This window comes from Peromyscus eremicus, chromosome X (assembly GCF_949786415.1).
Source record: "Peromyscus eremicus chromosome X, PerEre_H2_v1, whole genome shotgun sequence".
In the NCBI taxonomy this organism is placed as follows: Eukaryota; Metazoa; Chordata; class Mammalia; order Rodentia; family Cricetidae; genus Peromyscus; species Peromyscus eremicus.
In genome coordinates this window covers 23,236,092-23,250,905 of record NC_081439.1, presented here as the reverse complement: position 1 = coordinate 23,250,905, position 14,814 = coordinate 23,236,092, and the positions used below count along the sequence as shown (strand labels likewise).

General features: G+C 42.9%; 1 protein-coding gene across 2 annotated transcripts in view; it reads right to left on the bottom strand.

Annotated features, from left to right (window-relative positions):
* The window catches only part of Egfl6 (EGF like domain multiple 6), a 66,980-nt gene that overhangs the window by 3,161 nt on the left and 49,005 nt on the right, over positions 1–14,814 (bottom strand). Inside the window, exons 8-10 of one of the 2 annotated variants that reach the window (XM_059250715.1) lie at positions 10,726–11,046; positions 7,991–8,071; positions 3,160–3,261 (exon numbers count right to left, since the gene is read on the bottom strand). In XM_059250715.1, the coding sequence (XP_059106698.1) occupies positions 3,160–3,261; positions 7,991–8,071; positions 10,726–11,046 (504 nt within the window). Of the gene's footprint in view, positions 1–3,159; positions 3,265–7,990; positions 8,072–10,725; positions 11,047–14,814 lie in introns of both variants that reach the window. The other variant, XM_059250714.1, reaches the window with a different exon arrangement.

Sequence of the window (14,814 nt, the reverse complement as noted above, 5' to 3'; positions counted from 1 at the left end):
GTGGTGGAGGAAGTCATGGCAGCAGGAGTTTGAAGCAGCCAGTCACATTGGATCCACTGTCAGGAAGTAGACAGTGATGATCACTCAGGCTCAGCTCACTTTCTCCTTTGTATCCAGTCCTGAATCCCAGCCCAGGGAATGGTGCTGCCTCCATTCTAAGCAGATTTCCCATCTCAGTTTAAAGCTAGATAATCCCATGTAGACATTCCCAAGGCTAATCTACTCTAGACAGTCTCTCACAGGTATGCTTGTCTCTTAGGTGATGTTAGAGTCTGTCAAGCTGACAATCAATATTAACCATCACAGGTATGATGGCCAGCTATTTAGGTGGATCCAGAGAGAAATGTCTCAGCAAAATGTACTTGACCTATATTGTCCTAATGGCTTCTTCAGGCTAAACCACCATGTGGTAGCATATCATTCTTGAGTTCTGATGTAGGATGACTAGAATATATTTTCTTCTATGCTTGCAAACCTTCTAAGTACCTTGTAACCTGGAGAAGTGGACTTTCTGTCCATTTCTATTCTTTTCATTGTGGCTTTGGTGAATTTAAGAAACTCTTTAAAAATTATTATTATGTGTATGGGTGTTTTGTCTACATCTATATTTGTACATGTGCGTGCCTGGTGACCTTAGGGGCCAGAAGAGGGCATTGGATTACATGGAACTGGAGTTACAGGTGGTTGTGAGCTGTCATGTAAGCACTGGGAATGGAACTCAGGTCCTTTGGAAGAACACCATTGCTTTTAATCCCTGAGCCATTTCCCCCGACTCAGCTAAAATAACTCTTACAGAACATGGTCTGAAGAAGTAGACAATAAAGAACTCCCAAAGAAGCTGGGAGGAAGACATTGGGGATGGCGTGCAGTATTCTCCTGGTACAACTCCTGGAGATACTTGCAGGACCCTGACTGATGCTGCCTTAGTCTTCACTGGATCCAGACACTGGTAGGTCCTCTTACCCAGCAAAAGCATAATTCTGCTAGGTGGGCAAAATGACCCTCGGTAACAACAATTTGGAAAAGAACAACACTGGTATACCTAAAATACTTCTGGCAATATACAACATCTTTGCTGTGTAAATCTTCCGTCTGCCTAAGTGGCCAGACTTGCACTCTCCGGTCTCTCTGTCTCTGTTTAATTGTTTACAGTGTAACCTGAGGCTGGGACCTGAAAGAGATTTAAGGATGACAACATATGTGGAATGCTAGCCTAAGGTGTATATAAATTAGCAAACTATTCTATTCAAGGCCAGCTTCTCTTTGGGCATTAGCCAGAGCCAGACATGTGCTAAGAGCCTTTTCCTTTATTAATTTCTACATGTGAGGAGTGATTTCTCACTGGGATGGTACATTATTTCTACAACAGCTTCACCAGAGTCTGTAGCCATCATACCTGTGAAGGCTAATATTGATTGTCAACTCTGACAGGATCTAGAATCCCCTAGGAGACAAGCCTCTGGGTATGCCTGTGAGAGACTGTCTAGAGTAGATTAGCCTCTGGAATGTCTACGTGGGATTGCCTAGCTTTAAATTGAGATGGGAAAATGCACTGAGAATGGAGGCAGCACCATTCCCTGGGCTGGAGTCCAGGACTGGCTACAAAGGAGAAAGTGACCTGAGCCTGAGCTTTCATCAAGCTAAACTCCAGGGTGCCCAGTGGAGTTTGAATTTCAAATAAACAATATGTTTTAGACATACTAAGAAGTGTATTTTTCTCAAATGAAGGCATCTTGTACTTTATGCAGTCACTCTATCAGCTGTTCTCTCTCTTCTGGGACCTTTTCAATCCCTGCTAAAGCCTTTCAGCTTTCCTTGAGTGTTTCTCCCTCCAATACTATCAATTCATTCCATGTTTCTCATCTATATTTAGCTCTATAGGGGAAGACAAGACCATTTTGAGACCTGATAAACATGTAGGAAGGGAGAAGGTATGATGTGAGTGCCTCAGATGCTGAGAACCTGGGGGGTCATTTGCAAATTGGGTATTTGCAAATAGAAGACTTCTCATTGATGGAAAAGTCAATGTAAGACAATGCTGACTAGGTGAGCTGTCAATCTGGGACTCCCCATGTGCTACAGCTCTGGTAGCACCACTATCTACATTCCCATGATGGAAGAAAGGAGAAACTTGTGTTAGTTATCAAGACAGTTTCTCCAAAGATGGATTATCTCCTGTTAAAGTTGTCCACTGCCCTTGAATCTTTGGTGAAAGGCCCACTAGAACAACTGTTGTGTGGGATATATTCCTTCTACCCCAATTGTAAGTCCTAACAGGAATTCTTGGTAGAGGATATCAAAGCTTTCTCACTGCAGGTACAGGCTTGCAAGGGAATATCTCAGGAAGGAATTTGCCCTAAGAAAGGATCTTTTAACCCAAGGCTGAACCTGTACATCCCCCCAAAAATACAATTATACTAGTGAGGAACTGGACTCCAGAGCCGTATAACAGTTGTTCCAGTTCTATGGCCAGCTTTTAGGAGAGCAGGATTCCATATTGTGTTCCAAATTGTGTCTGCAAGCCAAATACTTCATCCAAGGGGAAGCCAGGGCCCATCAATAGTGCTGAAGCAGACACTACAAAAGGCAGGAAGTTCATGGCTCAGTGCTAATGTTGAGACCAATCCAAGGCCAGGTGGTCAGAAAGAATTCCTTAGGCAACAGAAAGGAAAGCTGAGTCTTGGAGTTTAGCTCATTAACTTGACACTCATTGTGGTTTTGATCCTTTGAGAGGTGACTCTACTTTAATTCCAGTGTAGACAGAGGTCCTATTACCTTTAAAGATTTATTTCCTATCAAAACACAAAATGAAAACTACAGAGGACTGTGGCTGGTAAACTGGGAAAAAGGGAGCTCTCAGAGACATCCCACCCTACCCCACCCCCACCTTCCTCTCCTTTCCATCTCCCTCTCCCACTCTTAGAAGGAAGAGGGTAAATATAAAAGAGGGATGCTGGGACACATTTCCTGGGTCATAAGAGAGGGATGAAGAGGAAATAAATGCTACACCAGTTACTCATCCATCCGAGGCCACCTCAGAAGGCCAAAGGTTCCCAAAGATGATAAACAACCATGAGCTAAGCAGTGACAGGAACAACCCTCAGGTAACAACAGCCTTCTCTACCTCTCCTAGAACATGTAGCAGTGGAATTTAAATACCATTGTCTCGATCAGCAGGATTCCAGTCAAAATCATCTTCTCTGTCCTGTTTCCAGTCACAGACCCCATGATCAAAGCTGCAGTCAACTGAGATGTTTAAGTCTGCTTTAAAAAAAAAAGTACATTCAGAACCATTAAGAGCATCACAAAAGTAGCTAATTTGGAGCTCTGGGAGGTGATGTCATGGGTTTAGGTGCACATAGATCGTGGCAACTGACATGCTTATAGGGGTAGTTTAAACAAGATTCACTATTTTTAGACTTCTACATTTTATGTGAGTGTTTTGTCTGCATGTACACCATGTGTGTGCTTGGAGCCCATAGAGTTAAGAGGAGGGCATTATATGGTTAATTATATGTATATTATGTTACAGATGGTTGTGAGCCACCATGTGGGTGAGAACAGAAGCTGGGTCCTCTGCAAGAGCAGCAAGTGCACTTAACCACTAAGCCACCTCTCCAGATAACCTATTTTGAGTTACATCTGTACAATGTGTACAGCTATTCTCAACATATTCTGTTGTAATCTTAGAAAATAAAACTGAAGGAACCCAAAAGATGGCTTCATGGTTAAGAGCACAATGACCTTCATTAGGAAGCAAAGCAGGAAATATAACCAGTTGTTCTTAACGTTCAGGCCAGAGCCAAAGCCCAGAAAACAAGTGTCTGTGGAGTGCGCAGTCATAAGACATCTAACTCACACCCCTTCCTACAAGGCTCAGGTATTTTGTAACAGTGAGAGCAGACTGACCCACATACGCATCCAACTAGTATTTCCTGTGGCCTACATCATCTCAAAACCAGATAGTTATAGATAGTCCCTGTGCCTCTGAGGCCGTGCTTCTCAACCTCCCTAATGCTGCGTGCGACCCTTTAATACAGTTCCTTACGTTGTGCTGACCCTCCCAACCATACAATTATTTTCATCGCTACTTCATAACTGTAATGTTACTACTGTTATGAATCATAATGTAAACATCTGTGTTTTCCGATGGTCTTAGATGACCCCTGTAAGGGTCATTTGACCCCCAAAAAGGTTGTGACTCACAGATTGAGAACCACTGCCCTAAGGCCTTTGAAATTATTCAAATTATCCAACCTTCAATGCTCTCCCTTGCCCCCTCACCCTTGACTTGCCTTCTACATAAGCCTTAAAGATGACCTTGGCCTAGTTTTCCACTAGCTCTTACTGTCACTCAGTGTATCCTCTTCTCTTGTGAGTGTACATAATAAATCATTGTTTCAACGGCATTGGCCTCATGTTGTCACCCAGTCACATCCATGAATTAAAATTCAGTGGGCATTTCATGATTTCAAGATTCCTGTTAGAAATTTGCCAGGCACTTATTGGATCAAATAAGCTGACCCACTGGCAGTTTCTAAAATGTATTATTTTTGGTGTTGTTTCCTATTATGGCAGAATGGCTGTGTAGTTCAGATGTACCAGAGGAATAAGAGTGGAGGCAGCTAGTGCTAGACACTGTTTCTCACCACCCCCCCCCCCCCCCGACAGGGTTTCTCTGTGTAGTTATGGTGCCTGTCCTGCATCTCGCTCTGTAGACCAGGCTGGCCTTGAACTCACAGAGATCCACCTGGCTCTTCCTCCTGACTGCTGGGATTAAAGGCAAGACACTGATTTTGAACCAGTGTCTCTGGTTACTTTTATGTACAGCAGAGGCCTTCAAACCAACACGTTAGCCTACTGTCGATTTTGTAAAGTCTTACAGAAGCACAGCTTCCCATGTACTTATATAGTAGCTTGTTCCTTTAAGCTCCAAGGACAAGGGGCCCTATGAGCTACAGAGACCGTATGGCTCACAAAGCCTCACATATTTGCTCTCTGGCCCTTTCCACAGAACAGTGTGCTGACTCACGACGGAAGATAACAGAGATAAAGCACTGTGAAAGAAGACAAAGACCAAGACGCTTCTGATTTAAAATTAAGGCAGCCCCCCTTTCTCTCCAGGGTTTCTCTGCGTGGCCCCAACTGGCTGAAACTCACTACATGGATCAGAATGGTTTCCCACTTATATAAGCCCACTTGTCACTGCCTCCAGAATGCTGCCATTAAAGGTGTGTACTATCATGTCAGGCCAGCCTTTTCTTAAAAATTATTAAAATTACATTTTAGATCAGAGGACAATCTGCGGAAGTCAGCTCTGTCCTTCCCCCAGTGGGTCCTGGGGATCAGTATCAGGTCATCAGCTTTGGTGGCAGCTGCTTTTTCCTTCTGAGCCATCTTGCTGGTCCATAAGTTGCTTTTTCTTGACTTATCTCAATTTGCCATTTTTTCTCACAAAGGTCACGTCATTTAATTTGCTTATCAGAAATATCTGTCACTGGACCCTCAATAAATCTAAGGCTCCTGGGTGACTTATCCAGGCTCCACAGATACTGGATGCTGGAACTGAGCCTGAGATCAGGCTGAGATCTATGACTGCCCACTTTGTACAGGCCAGGTTTGGCTTTGAGGTGGGATGCATTAAAGGGGACAGTGTATCATATCAGAGGCAGCATGATGGGGATCTTAATTGGAAAGAGACTTTCTTTTTTAGAACCTAGAGAGGAACTTCATTAAGAGAGATAGCCTAGCCAGGGTGGTGGTGGCACACATCTTTAGTCCCAGGACTTGGGAGGCAGAGGCAGGTGGATCTCTGTTGAGTTTGAGGCCAGCCTGGTCTGTAGAGTGAGCTCCAGGACAGCCAGGGCTGCACAGAGAAACTCTGTCTCAAAAAATGAGAGAGAGAGAGAGAGAGAGAGAGAGCGCCAAGAACAAGGGGGCTAGTTTGGCTTTTATATACTTTTTTAACTGTTGGGAAGTTTCATACATGACGTTTAATTCAACATAGCCTATGGGGTAAAGATCATGAAAGAGTCAGGTTCTGGATAAGACTATGCTTCATTGGCCGTTAGGTCACAACACAGCATGGCATCCTAACTCTGACCCAGAGGGAGAACCGCAGGGGTGTATGGATGTGAGATCTGGCTTCTTACAGTGTCTGACTGGCATCTTAATGTGATCAGCTTCTTAAAGGGGCAGACCCATGGTCTGGATCTAACAGGTAGAATGGGAACTAGTTGGAAAGAGGAATAGAATCAGTGAGAGTGGGAGGGGCACAAGAGAGGTAATCGGGATGAATATGAGCAAAACACATTATAAGCATGTATAAAATATCATAATGAAATTTATTATGTATAATTAATATATGATAATAAAACATTTTAAAATGACCTACTATTTAAACACTGGTGGTTAGGGGTAAAGGGATTTCCTCCTGGCGTGATATAACCATCTTTTATCATGGAGGAGAAGATGCCAAGCTAACCTACAGAGTACTTGGCCTTGTAGTCATGGCAACATAATAAAATAGACAGAACAATACAGTGATGGGCAGGTCTATAGTAGTGGTAACAGAGTCATTAACAGTCTCTAGTAGTAGGAGAGGCTCACAGGACTTTCACCTAGGATTCCAGCCATCCACTCCCTCTTGACCCCCTCCCCCAGCTGCACATGGTCTTGGGAGGCATTAGGGCAGACAGGACCTGAAAAAAGGCAGGACTCCATAATGCAGCTTTTGTGACATCATCGTCACCTATGATGAAGTGGGACCTTATTCACTCATGCTTCTTTAAAATAAGCCTGATAAGCTCATATTTCACCAACTTAGACTTGGGTAGAATGGTTACTTTGGTCGGTTACTAGTGCCACATCTAGAGCAAATAAATATTTGTTTACTCATGTCTTCCCAGGAAAGACAACACACATTAGTTCTGCACCCCATAGTGTAGTGAATTTTCTCTCAGTTGCTAATGACTGAAGTAGTAGTTTCAGGAAATGAAAGATGATTCAGGAGAGAGTGAGCAAGCACAGACTCCCTAGCTGCTTTTATTTCTCTCCCAGGGGCTGATAAAGTATGCTATGCTATGTTCCTGAAGTCCCTCCCCCTCGTAGCTACAAGGTAAGTTTATAGTACTGTCTAGTGCCTGTCTCCATGCTAGCATGTTGGCCAGCCCGAGCTAGGTCACATGGTGTGAAGCTTGACTTCCTAACCCCCTAAACCTATAAGAGTCAGAAATCCCCTTTGTTCTCCAGCTTTAAGGGGGAGGCTTTCTTTCTTCCTTCAAGGTCCTGTTATGGCTCCCTACAGCCATGATGCTATTTCTCTCCTGAGCTGAAAGGTCTCTCTTCCACTCCAGGGCCTCATCTAACCAAGGTCGTCCTGAAGGGTGATCTCATGTCAACTCCTTTCCATGAGTCTGCTGCTGTTTTAAATTATAAAATAATTAGAAAGAAAGTATTAGTTAGTTACTGTGAACAAAAGTTCCCGGAAAGGAGCCAGACCTACACAGAACATTCTACAAAGGCTAGCTACTTCAGTGACTGCAGAGAGGTTGGAATGCAGCAGATCCAGTCAAATTATTTTGAGCTATTTTTAGCCCCTTTAATAGTCATTCATTGCCTACCTCCATGTCTGACCTGACATCCTTGTGACTGTCGGGTGAATCCTTCTGAGATGTATTAACTTAGCAGACTCCCAGCTTCCACCAACCCCAAAGCTAAAAATGTCATCAGAGAGCATCTGGCGCCTACAGCAGAAGTTTCCCCACTTGGCTGGAACATATCAACCTGGTGTTCTCATCAATGCACTTGAAAAATGATTTGATTTGTGACTTTCTTTGTTCTTTACCATAAAAGTCTAGGAAACTGCTACTACGTTGGAAAATGATGTTTGACGTATCTGAAATCTGTATTCCCAGGCCACGGCCCCTCATCGTTTATTCTCTTTGAGATGAGAACTGTTTTTTTTTTCTTAATTTTTTAAAATCATTACCTTTGTGTTCCAGTTTGGAATTTAGCTCTTTTCTTGGGACGTAGACCAGATCCAAATCCTCTGCTTCATTTACCTTAGGAGCTGATAAAAAACCTTGATCAGTTAAGAAATAACCCAAACCCCCACATGCACCAAAGGAATGACTTTAGTGTTGGAACCTAGAAGGTTTTGTCATGGAGACTAATGGTAAAACATGTTATATCACCATCTCCCTACCCTTTCCCACTCAGTTTCCTCACCTGGAATAGTGTTTGCTAGAAGTTCCCTCCAGTGAGCTCAGCATCCATACTCTGGACACACCCCTTCTCTCCAGGTTTTGGAAACCCACTTTTTCTTGAAATTTTCGTTAGTAAGGGAGATTATGTGACTGGTATACTGTTTCTGACCTAGATGAGCCTGTGTCTACTTAGTCCTTGGTTAATTTCACCTGGTATTGGTGTATATATGCTCACCAGTCTTATAGCCAAGAATACAAGCTAAAACAAAGCACCCAGAAAGGAGGAAGCAGGGTCTCAGTGTGGGGATTCAGGACTGACACACCAACTGTCTTGGGCAGGGGGGCTGAGATCTATGGTGGGCTCTGTAGACCAACTTCTGCAAACAGGAATATAGTGAACAGTGATGTATGGGCCACCTGGTTCATGCTTAAAACTTAAGCTCTGTTGTAGTGTTTTGCTGCTTCTGTAATTTTGTATTTTGGCTTAAACTTTTTTTTGACACAAAGTCTCACTATGTAGCCTTTTCTGACCTGGAACTTGCTAGGCAGACCATAGTTGTCTTAAATGCAGAGAGCTATGCCTACCTCTGCCTCCTACATGCTGGGATCAAAGGTGTACATAACCAGGCCTGGCTATTTTGGCCTTTACAATTCTAAACATACAGCTGTGATATTCTCTTCTCATAGAGTGAGCCTTTCAAAAGTACCTTCAATAAATAAAAAAGTGAGGTGAGAAGGACTCCCAAGGTAAGCAAGTTGCTCCTGTTACTGTAAATAATTCCTTAATTAAACCTGTGGTGACTGTTAATGTTCCCCTAGAGAAGGAGGAAGTGGGGTGGGTCATTGGACCACCACCTGAGTTTCTGGCTGCTCCCTCCTACACCTTCCAGGCATTTGTATATAATTCTGCCCTAACTGCATGTCCTGTGGTCTTGGAAAGTGCTAGAGTATATAGGTTGTGGATGGGTAACTGAAGGGGGACTCTATCTATGCACTATGGGGGGGGGGGAGTTGTCATCCACTCAAAGGTGAGACTGAATGGTGGTGTGGCTGCTTTGGAGTCACTCACATTCCTCTAAGCAGCCCATCACTCATGCTTAGTAAGTATGCCCAATAGACTCATTGAATACCTAAGTTAGACTCGGGCACAATCATCCTTTGTGCTATTGTTGGGGCCTTATAAAGAGGGATAGAGAGGGCTTGTTTCTATCCCCCCTGAGAAGGAATTCGAATGTACAACAGGTTACAAAAAAAGGACATGCATGAAATTTCATTTGTATAATTAATATGGGCTCACAAAAATATCTTTTTTTTGAGACAGAGTTGTGTTTTTTTTTGTGTGTGTGTGTATGTGTGTGCATGTAGCCCTGGCTATCCTGGAACTTACTCTGTAGATCAGGCTGGCCTTGAACTCACAGAGATCCACCTTACCTCTGCTTTCTAAGTGCTGGGATTAAAGTTGTGCACCACCACCATGGGCATCATAAAAACTTTTCAAATGCTGGATGTGGTGGCGCACATGTTTAATCCCAGTACTTAGAAACAGAGGTAGGCAGATATCTGAGTTCAAGGCCATCCTAGTCTACATAGTGAATTCCAGGCCAGCCAAAACTACATAGAGAGACCCTGTCTCAAAGAAAAAAATAAAACCTTTTAAAAAAGAAGTAAAAAGAGAGTGCTTGGGAGACCGGGTGATGAAGGTCTCTGATTTGGCTATTTGGTGTCCTGCATGGAAAGTCTGGCAGCCATACAACTATGCATGGAGGGGCCGTGCTAAACAGGAAGCACCCAGGTAAGGAGACAGGACAGGGCTTACCCTCCCGTTTCCCAGAGCAGTAGATCCCATTTAGCATGTGTGAAAACTGTCCTCTAGACCTTACATAGGCCCTTGCTTCTGAGGACTTGACAGCCAAACTATGTTCCTTTTGCTAGTTTGAAAACACTTCACCACATGTTCTCCTTTGTATGCTGATCCTAGCCCCTAATGTATATATGTCAACAGGTACGAATATGGGTATAGTACAGCATTTAGAAATAAGACCAAGAAAGGGTAGTAGTAGATGATGAGAAAGGTCAGAATACAGGCAAAAGGACACATGAGTCACGAAAGAGGAAATAAAGCTATTTTCCCCACATTTGAACTCTGTTATGTTTTTTCTTTTTTGCGGAGGATAGGTGCATAAAAACGTAATCGGTAGTGAAACCCCAAGTGAAGTGCCACGGCTTCAGAATGGCCATTATAAGTGTGCAGCAGCTCACTGAGGTGTATACAGTTCAGGACTGCACACATGTTTGAGTGGCCTCCTCAAAGTGGCTGTGTGATGTTTTTATTTGTGATTTAATAAAGTGATTGTATTAGAATGGTTTTTGAAATAAAAAGTTGGTATGTTTCAGACTCGGTCTACAGAACGGGAGCTAAGCCATCTTTCTTCAGGCAGGACTTGTCTACTCTTGTTTGTTGGTTTGTCATAAGGAGCCATGTTTGCTTTTCTAAAATGCAAGACTAACAAATACTTACAAAACACATCTCCTCGAAGGCTTCGCTCTTGTTCTACCTCGTTCTTTAGGACTTTGTCGCTTTTCTCTTCCTCCAGCCCCTCTCTCTTTCTCTCTTCGTTCCTTTTTTGTTCTCCGTCCGAGTTCCCGCCCCTGGAAATGCTCTCTTCAGAGCTGGAAGGCAAGTTAACCTTAGGGGTCCGTGTACTGGTGGGTCTTGGGGTGCCATTTTTAAGTTTCACCTTTTTCTTCATATTGTGCTTGTGAGCCAGTAACTTCTTGATTCGATCTTTGATGGTCCCAGGTGCTCTGAGTACTTCCTTCACAGAATTTTCAGGGATAACTAAACCGAAAAGTAAGACAGGAGAATTCCTATTTGGTTGAGATCATTCTTGAACAATCGACCATTTTGAAAGTGTCAAAGGGCAGGAAATCAGCTATAATAAGACCCCTATAACAACCCCTCCAAGTCTCAGCGAACATCATGGAAGAGGGGATGGAAAAATATGAGCACCAGAGGATGAGCAATTGCACTCATGAACTCACAGTAGCTACTGGTAACCTGCACAAGATGGAGCCTATTAACATTCCATTACGGATGGAGGAGGGGCTTATGAGGCCCCATCTTCTCTGAGGAACTGTTGGCAGTTGATGGTTAATGGCAGGTGTGTGTGTGTGTGTGTGTGTGTGTGTGTGTGTGTGTGTGTGTGTGTGATTTTCTTCAATGGTGTAGATACTGGTAAACTGCCCATGCTTCAGTAACCGCCTCCATCCTATGCTCATGCAAGCAACTCCAATTAAACTCAGTAGGTCACTACCCTTCCCCTAAGAAAAACAAAATGACACCAAAGACATGAAACTAGGAGGGAGACTTCAGATAAAGGGGTTCAGCAGGAGTGGGATGAGAGGCTAATGGGGGAACGGTGCTAAAATGACCAAAATTCATTAGATACATGTATTAAATTGTATAAGGAAAATAAATTTAAAAATTATCGGGCTTGATAGTCATCATTTCTGGGCCACTGCTGGCTATACTTCCTGTGTCCCTGGCAACACACTAACTTTGCAAGTGAAAAACAGTGATAGATAAAAGAAGGGGTAAGTATCAGTACTGCTGTCTTTAAAATTTGAAATATCATGTGAAAAGAGAGAGAGTACTAAAATTGCCCCCTTTGTTCAGAATTAAAATATCATATGAAAGGAAGGAGGGTAGACATAACAGGGCTTTGCTGAGGCCCATCAACAGAAGGCTACATTTTCCTATGGTAAAGCATGGCTTTTTAATTTTTTTAATGTTTGTCTTTTATATTTTTCTTTCTTTAATTCTTTTAAAAAAGATTTATTTATTATGTATAGTTAATTATTATGTATTTATTATGTATGTATGTTCTACCTGCACATTTACCTGCACACCAGAAGAAGGCACCATATCTTATTATAGGTGGTTATGACCCACCATGTGGGTGCTGGGAACTGAACTCAGGACCTCTGGAAGAGCACTCAGCACTCTTAACAGCTGAGCCATCTCTCCAGCCCCTCATCAATTCTTTTTTATCTACTCTGCTATATGATTTTTGGCTGCACAATGGGGTCTGACTGGTTCTGGGTGGAGCCACGACTTTCTAAATTGCCAGAAAGATTCCAAGATTCTCACCCGCCAGGAGCCTTTCTGATAAAGAACAAAGATTCACTCTAATTCAAAAGGGGCCTTCCAATCAACTGGGGAGGAAAATATCCCTCAGAAAGGCAGTCTATTCCAGAGACTTTGTTACTCATTTTTAGGTGAGCATACAAATAACAGGTTTTCTTTTTTTCTTCTCTCTCTCTCTCTCTCTCTCTCTCTCTCTCTCTCTCTCTCTCTCTCTCTCTCTCTCTCTCTCTCTCTCTCTCTCTCTGAGACAGGGTTTCTCTGTGTAACTTTGGAGCCTGTCATGGAACTAGTTCTGTAGACCAGGCTGGCCTCGCACTCACAGAGATCTGCCTGCCTCTGCCTCCCGAGTGCTGGGATTAAAGGCACATGCTCCCATCACCTAGCTAATAATGGTTTTCATTATGGCATTTCCACACTGTCCCAGAGACTTAAAAAAAAAACCCACAAAGATGGCTCAGCCGTTAAGAGCTAGGCTCATAACCAAAAAGCACGTACATTACCTTCACATGCTGGCCAACTCCATTGGTCCTTTTGCACATTGTCTACTCTGACCCTGTGAGAGCATTTTCCTTCTTGACCGCCCTTTTGGTCATTGCCCATTCTTACCCCTGATAGTGCCTCATGTTATTCTGAGATAAACTCTAGCTGTCTTCTACAGTACCCTCTGTGTGTCTTACCTGCATACTTCAGTGGAGATTGTAAGGACCAAGGAGCCAAGGGAAGACCAGAGCTAGATTTGGGTAATGGGGAAATGCTGCTGTAAAAGAACTCAAGAGGTGGAAAAGGGCTGATTATGTTGGTACTCTTGTTTTGTAGATGGGTCAATTAGTGACTTGCCCATGGGCACTTGGCTAGCTAGCAGCAGAGTTAGGACTTGAGAACAAAGCACAAGAATATCTTCTATTTTCTACCATTTCTGTGATGGGCTTATTCATGCTTTAAGATTAACAATTACTTTTCTCTAGACTGAGCCAAATTCTCTGAGTTCTGTGATTCAAAGACACATGTCCTTGTTCTGTGAGGAAATCAAACTAATATTAAATAAATAAGTGATTCCTGGTTTTAAAATTTTTAGTTTTAACCCCCACCCCCGTGACATGTGTGTGTGTTCACATATGTGAGTATTGGCCTAAGCATACCATGACATGTGTGGAGGTCATAGTGGAATCTCAGGTGTTGGTCCTCACCTTCCACCTTGTTTGAGACAGGGCCTCTTGTTGTTTGCCACTGTATATGCAAGGCTAGCTGTCCCGAAGATTTCTGGAGAGTCTCCTGTCCCCAGTTTCCTAGCTCACCGTAGTATAGATGGGTGCTGCCATTTCCAGCTTTAACAAGAATTCTGGAGATCTGAACTCAGGTCCTTATGCTTGTATGCCAAGCATTTTACCCACTGACTTATCTTTTCAGCCCACAAATTATTAAAAACAAAGAAACATATTAGGGCCAGCAAGGTGGCTCCATGGGTAAAGGCTCTTGCCTTATAAGCTTGGTGACCTGACTTTGATCCCCAGAACCCACAAACATGTAAATGAAGAGACCTGACTCCACAAAGTTGTTCTCTGACTGCCGCACTTGAACCTGGGCATGTGCATCCCACACCACATATCACACACATACGAGCAATAAATAGAAATTTAAAAATGAAAAATACCAATCTTTAAAACCAGGTCTGGGAATGTAGCTCATTTGGGAGCATGCTTGCCTAGGATGCACAAAGCCTTGGGTTCAATCCCCAGCACTAAATGAATTGGATGTGGTGGCACATGCCTGTAATCCAAACAACCAGTAAATAGAAGCAGAGGTTCAGAAGTGCAATATGATCCTCAGCTACACAGGAAACTCAAGGCCAACTGGGGACATGAGAGATACTGTCTCAAAAAATACAAAATGAAGCAAGCAAACAAACAAACAAAAACACTGAAAAAAACACATGAGAAATAATCAAACATATTTTTGAGTATTATATTCTGGGCTGGTGGTTAGCACTGTATGTGGATATTTGTTTATTCTGTAAGGATTATTTCATTTAATATTAAATAATATTAAGAGATAGATGTTGCAATACCTATTTTTGCACACATGGAAACTGAGATACTGGAAGGTAAATACTTGTTCTCAGTCCACAGGTTCAAAGCCAAGGACCCAGGAGTCTAGCTAAGGTAATTATATTCCAAAAGCTGTGCACCTAGATGCTAAAAAATAGAAGTTTCTTTGTCACAAGAAATACTTGTGTTGATGTGAGATTTACAATTTTAATGCACTGGGCTACAGTATAGAAAATAGGGGCTGGAAACAACTCCACACTCCCCCATTAAGTTCTCTCTCTCTCTCTCTCTCTCTCTCTCTCTCTCAGATAGGACATCATATAGTCCAGGGTGGTCTCAAACGCACCATGTAGCCAAGGATAACCCAACCTTTTAATTATGCCTCTATTTCTCCAGTGCTGGGATCACAGGTGTG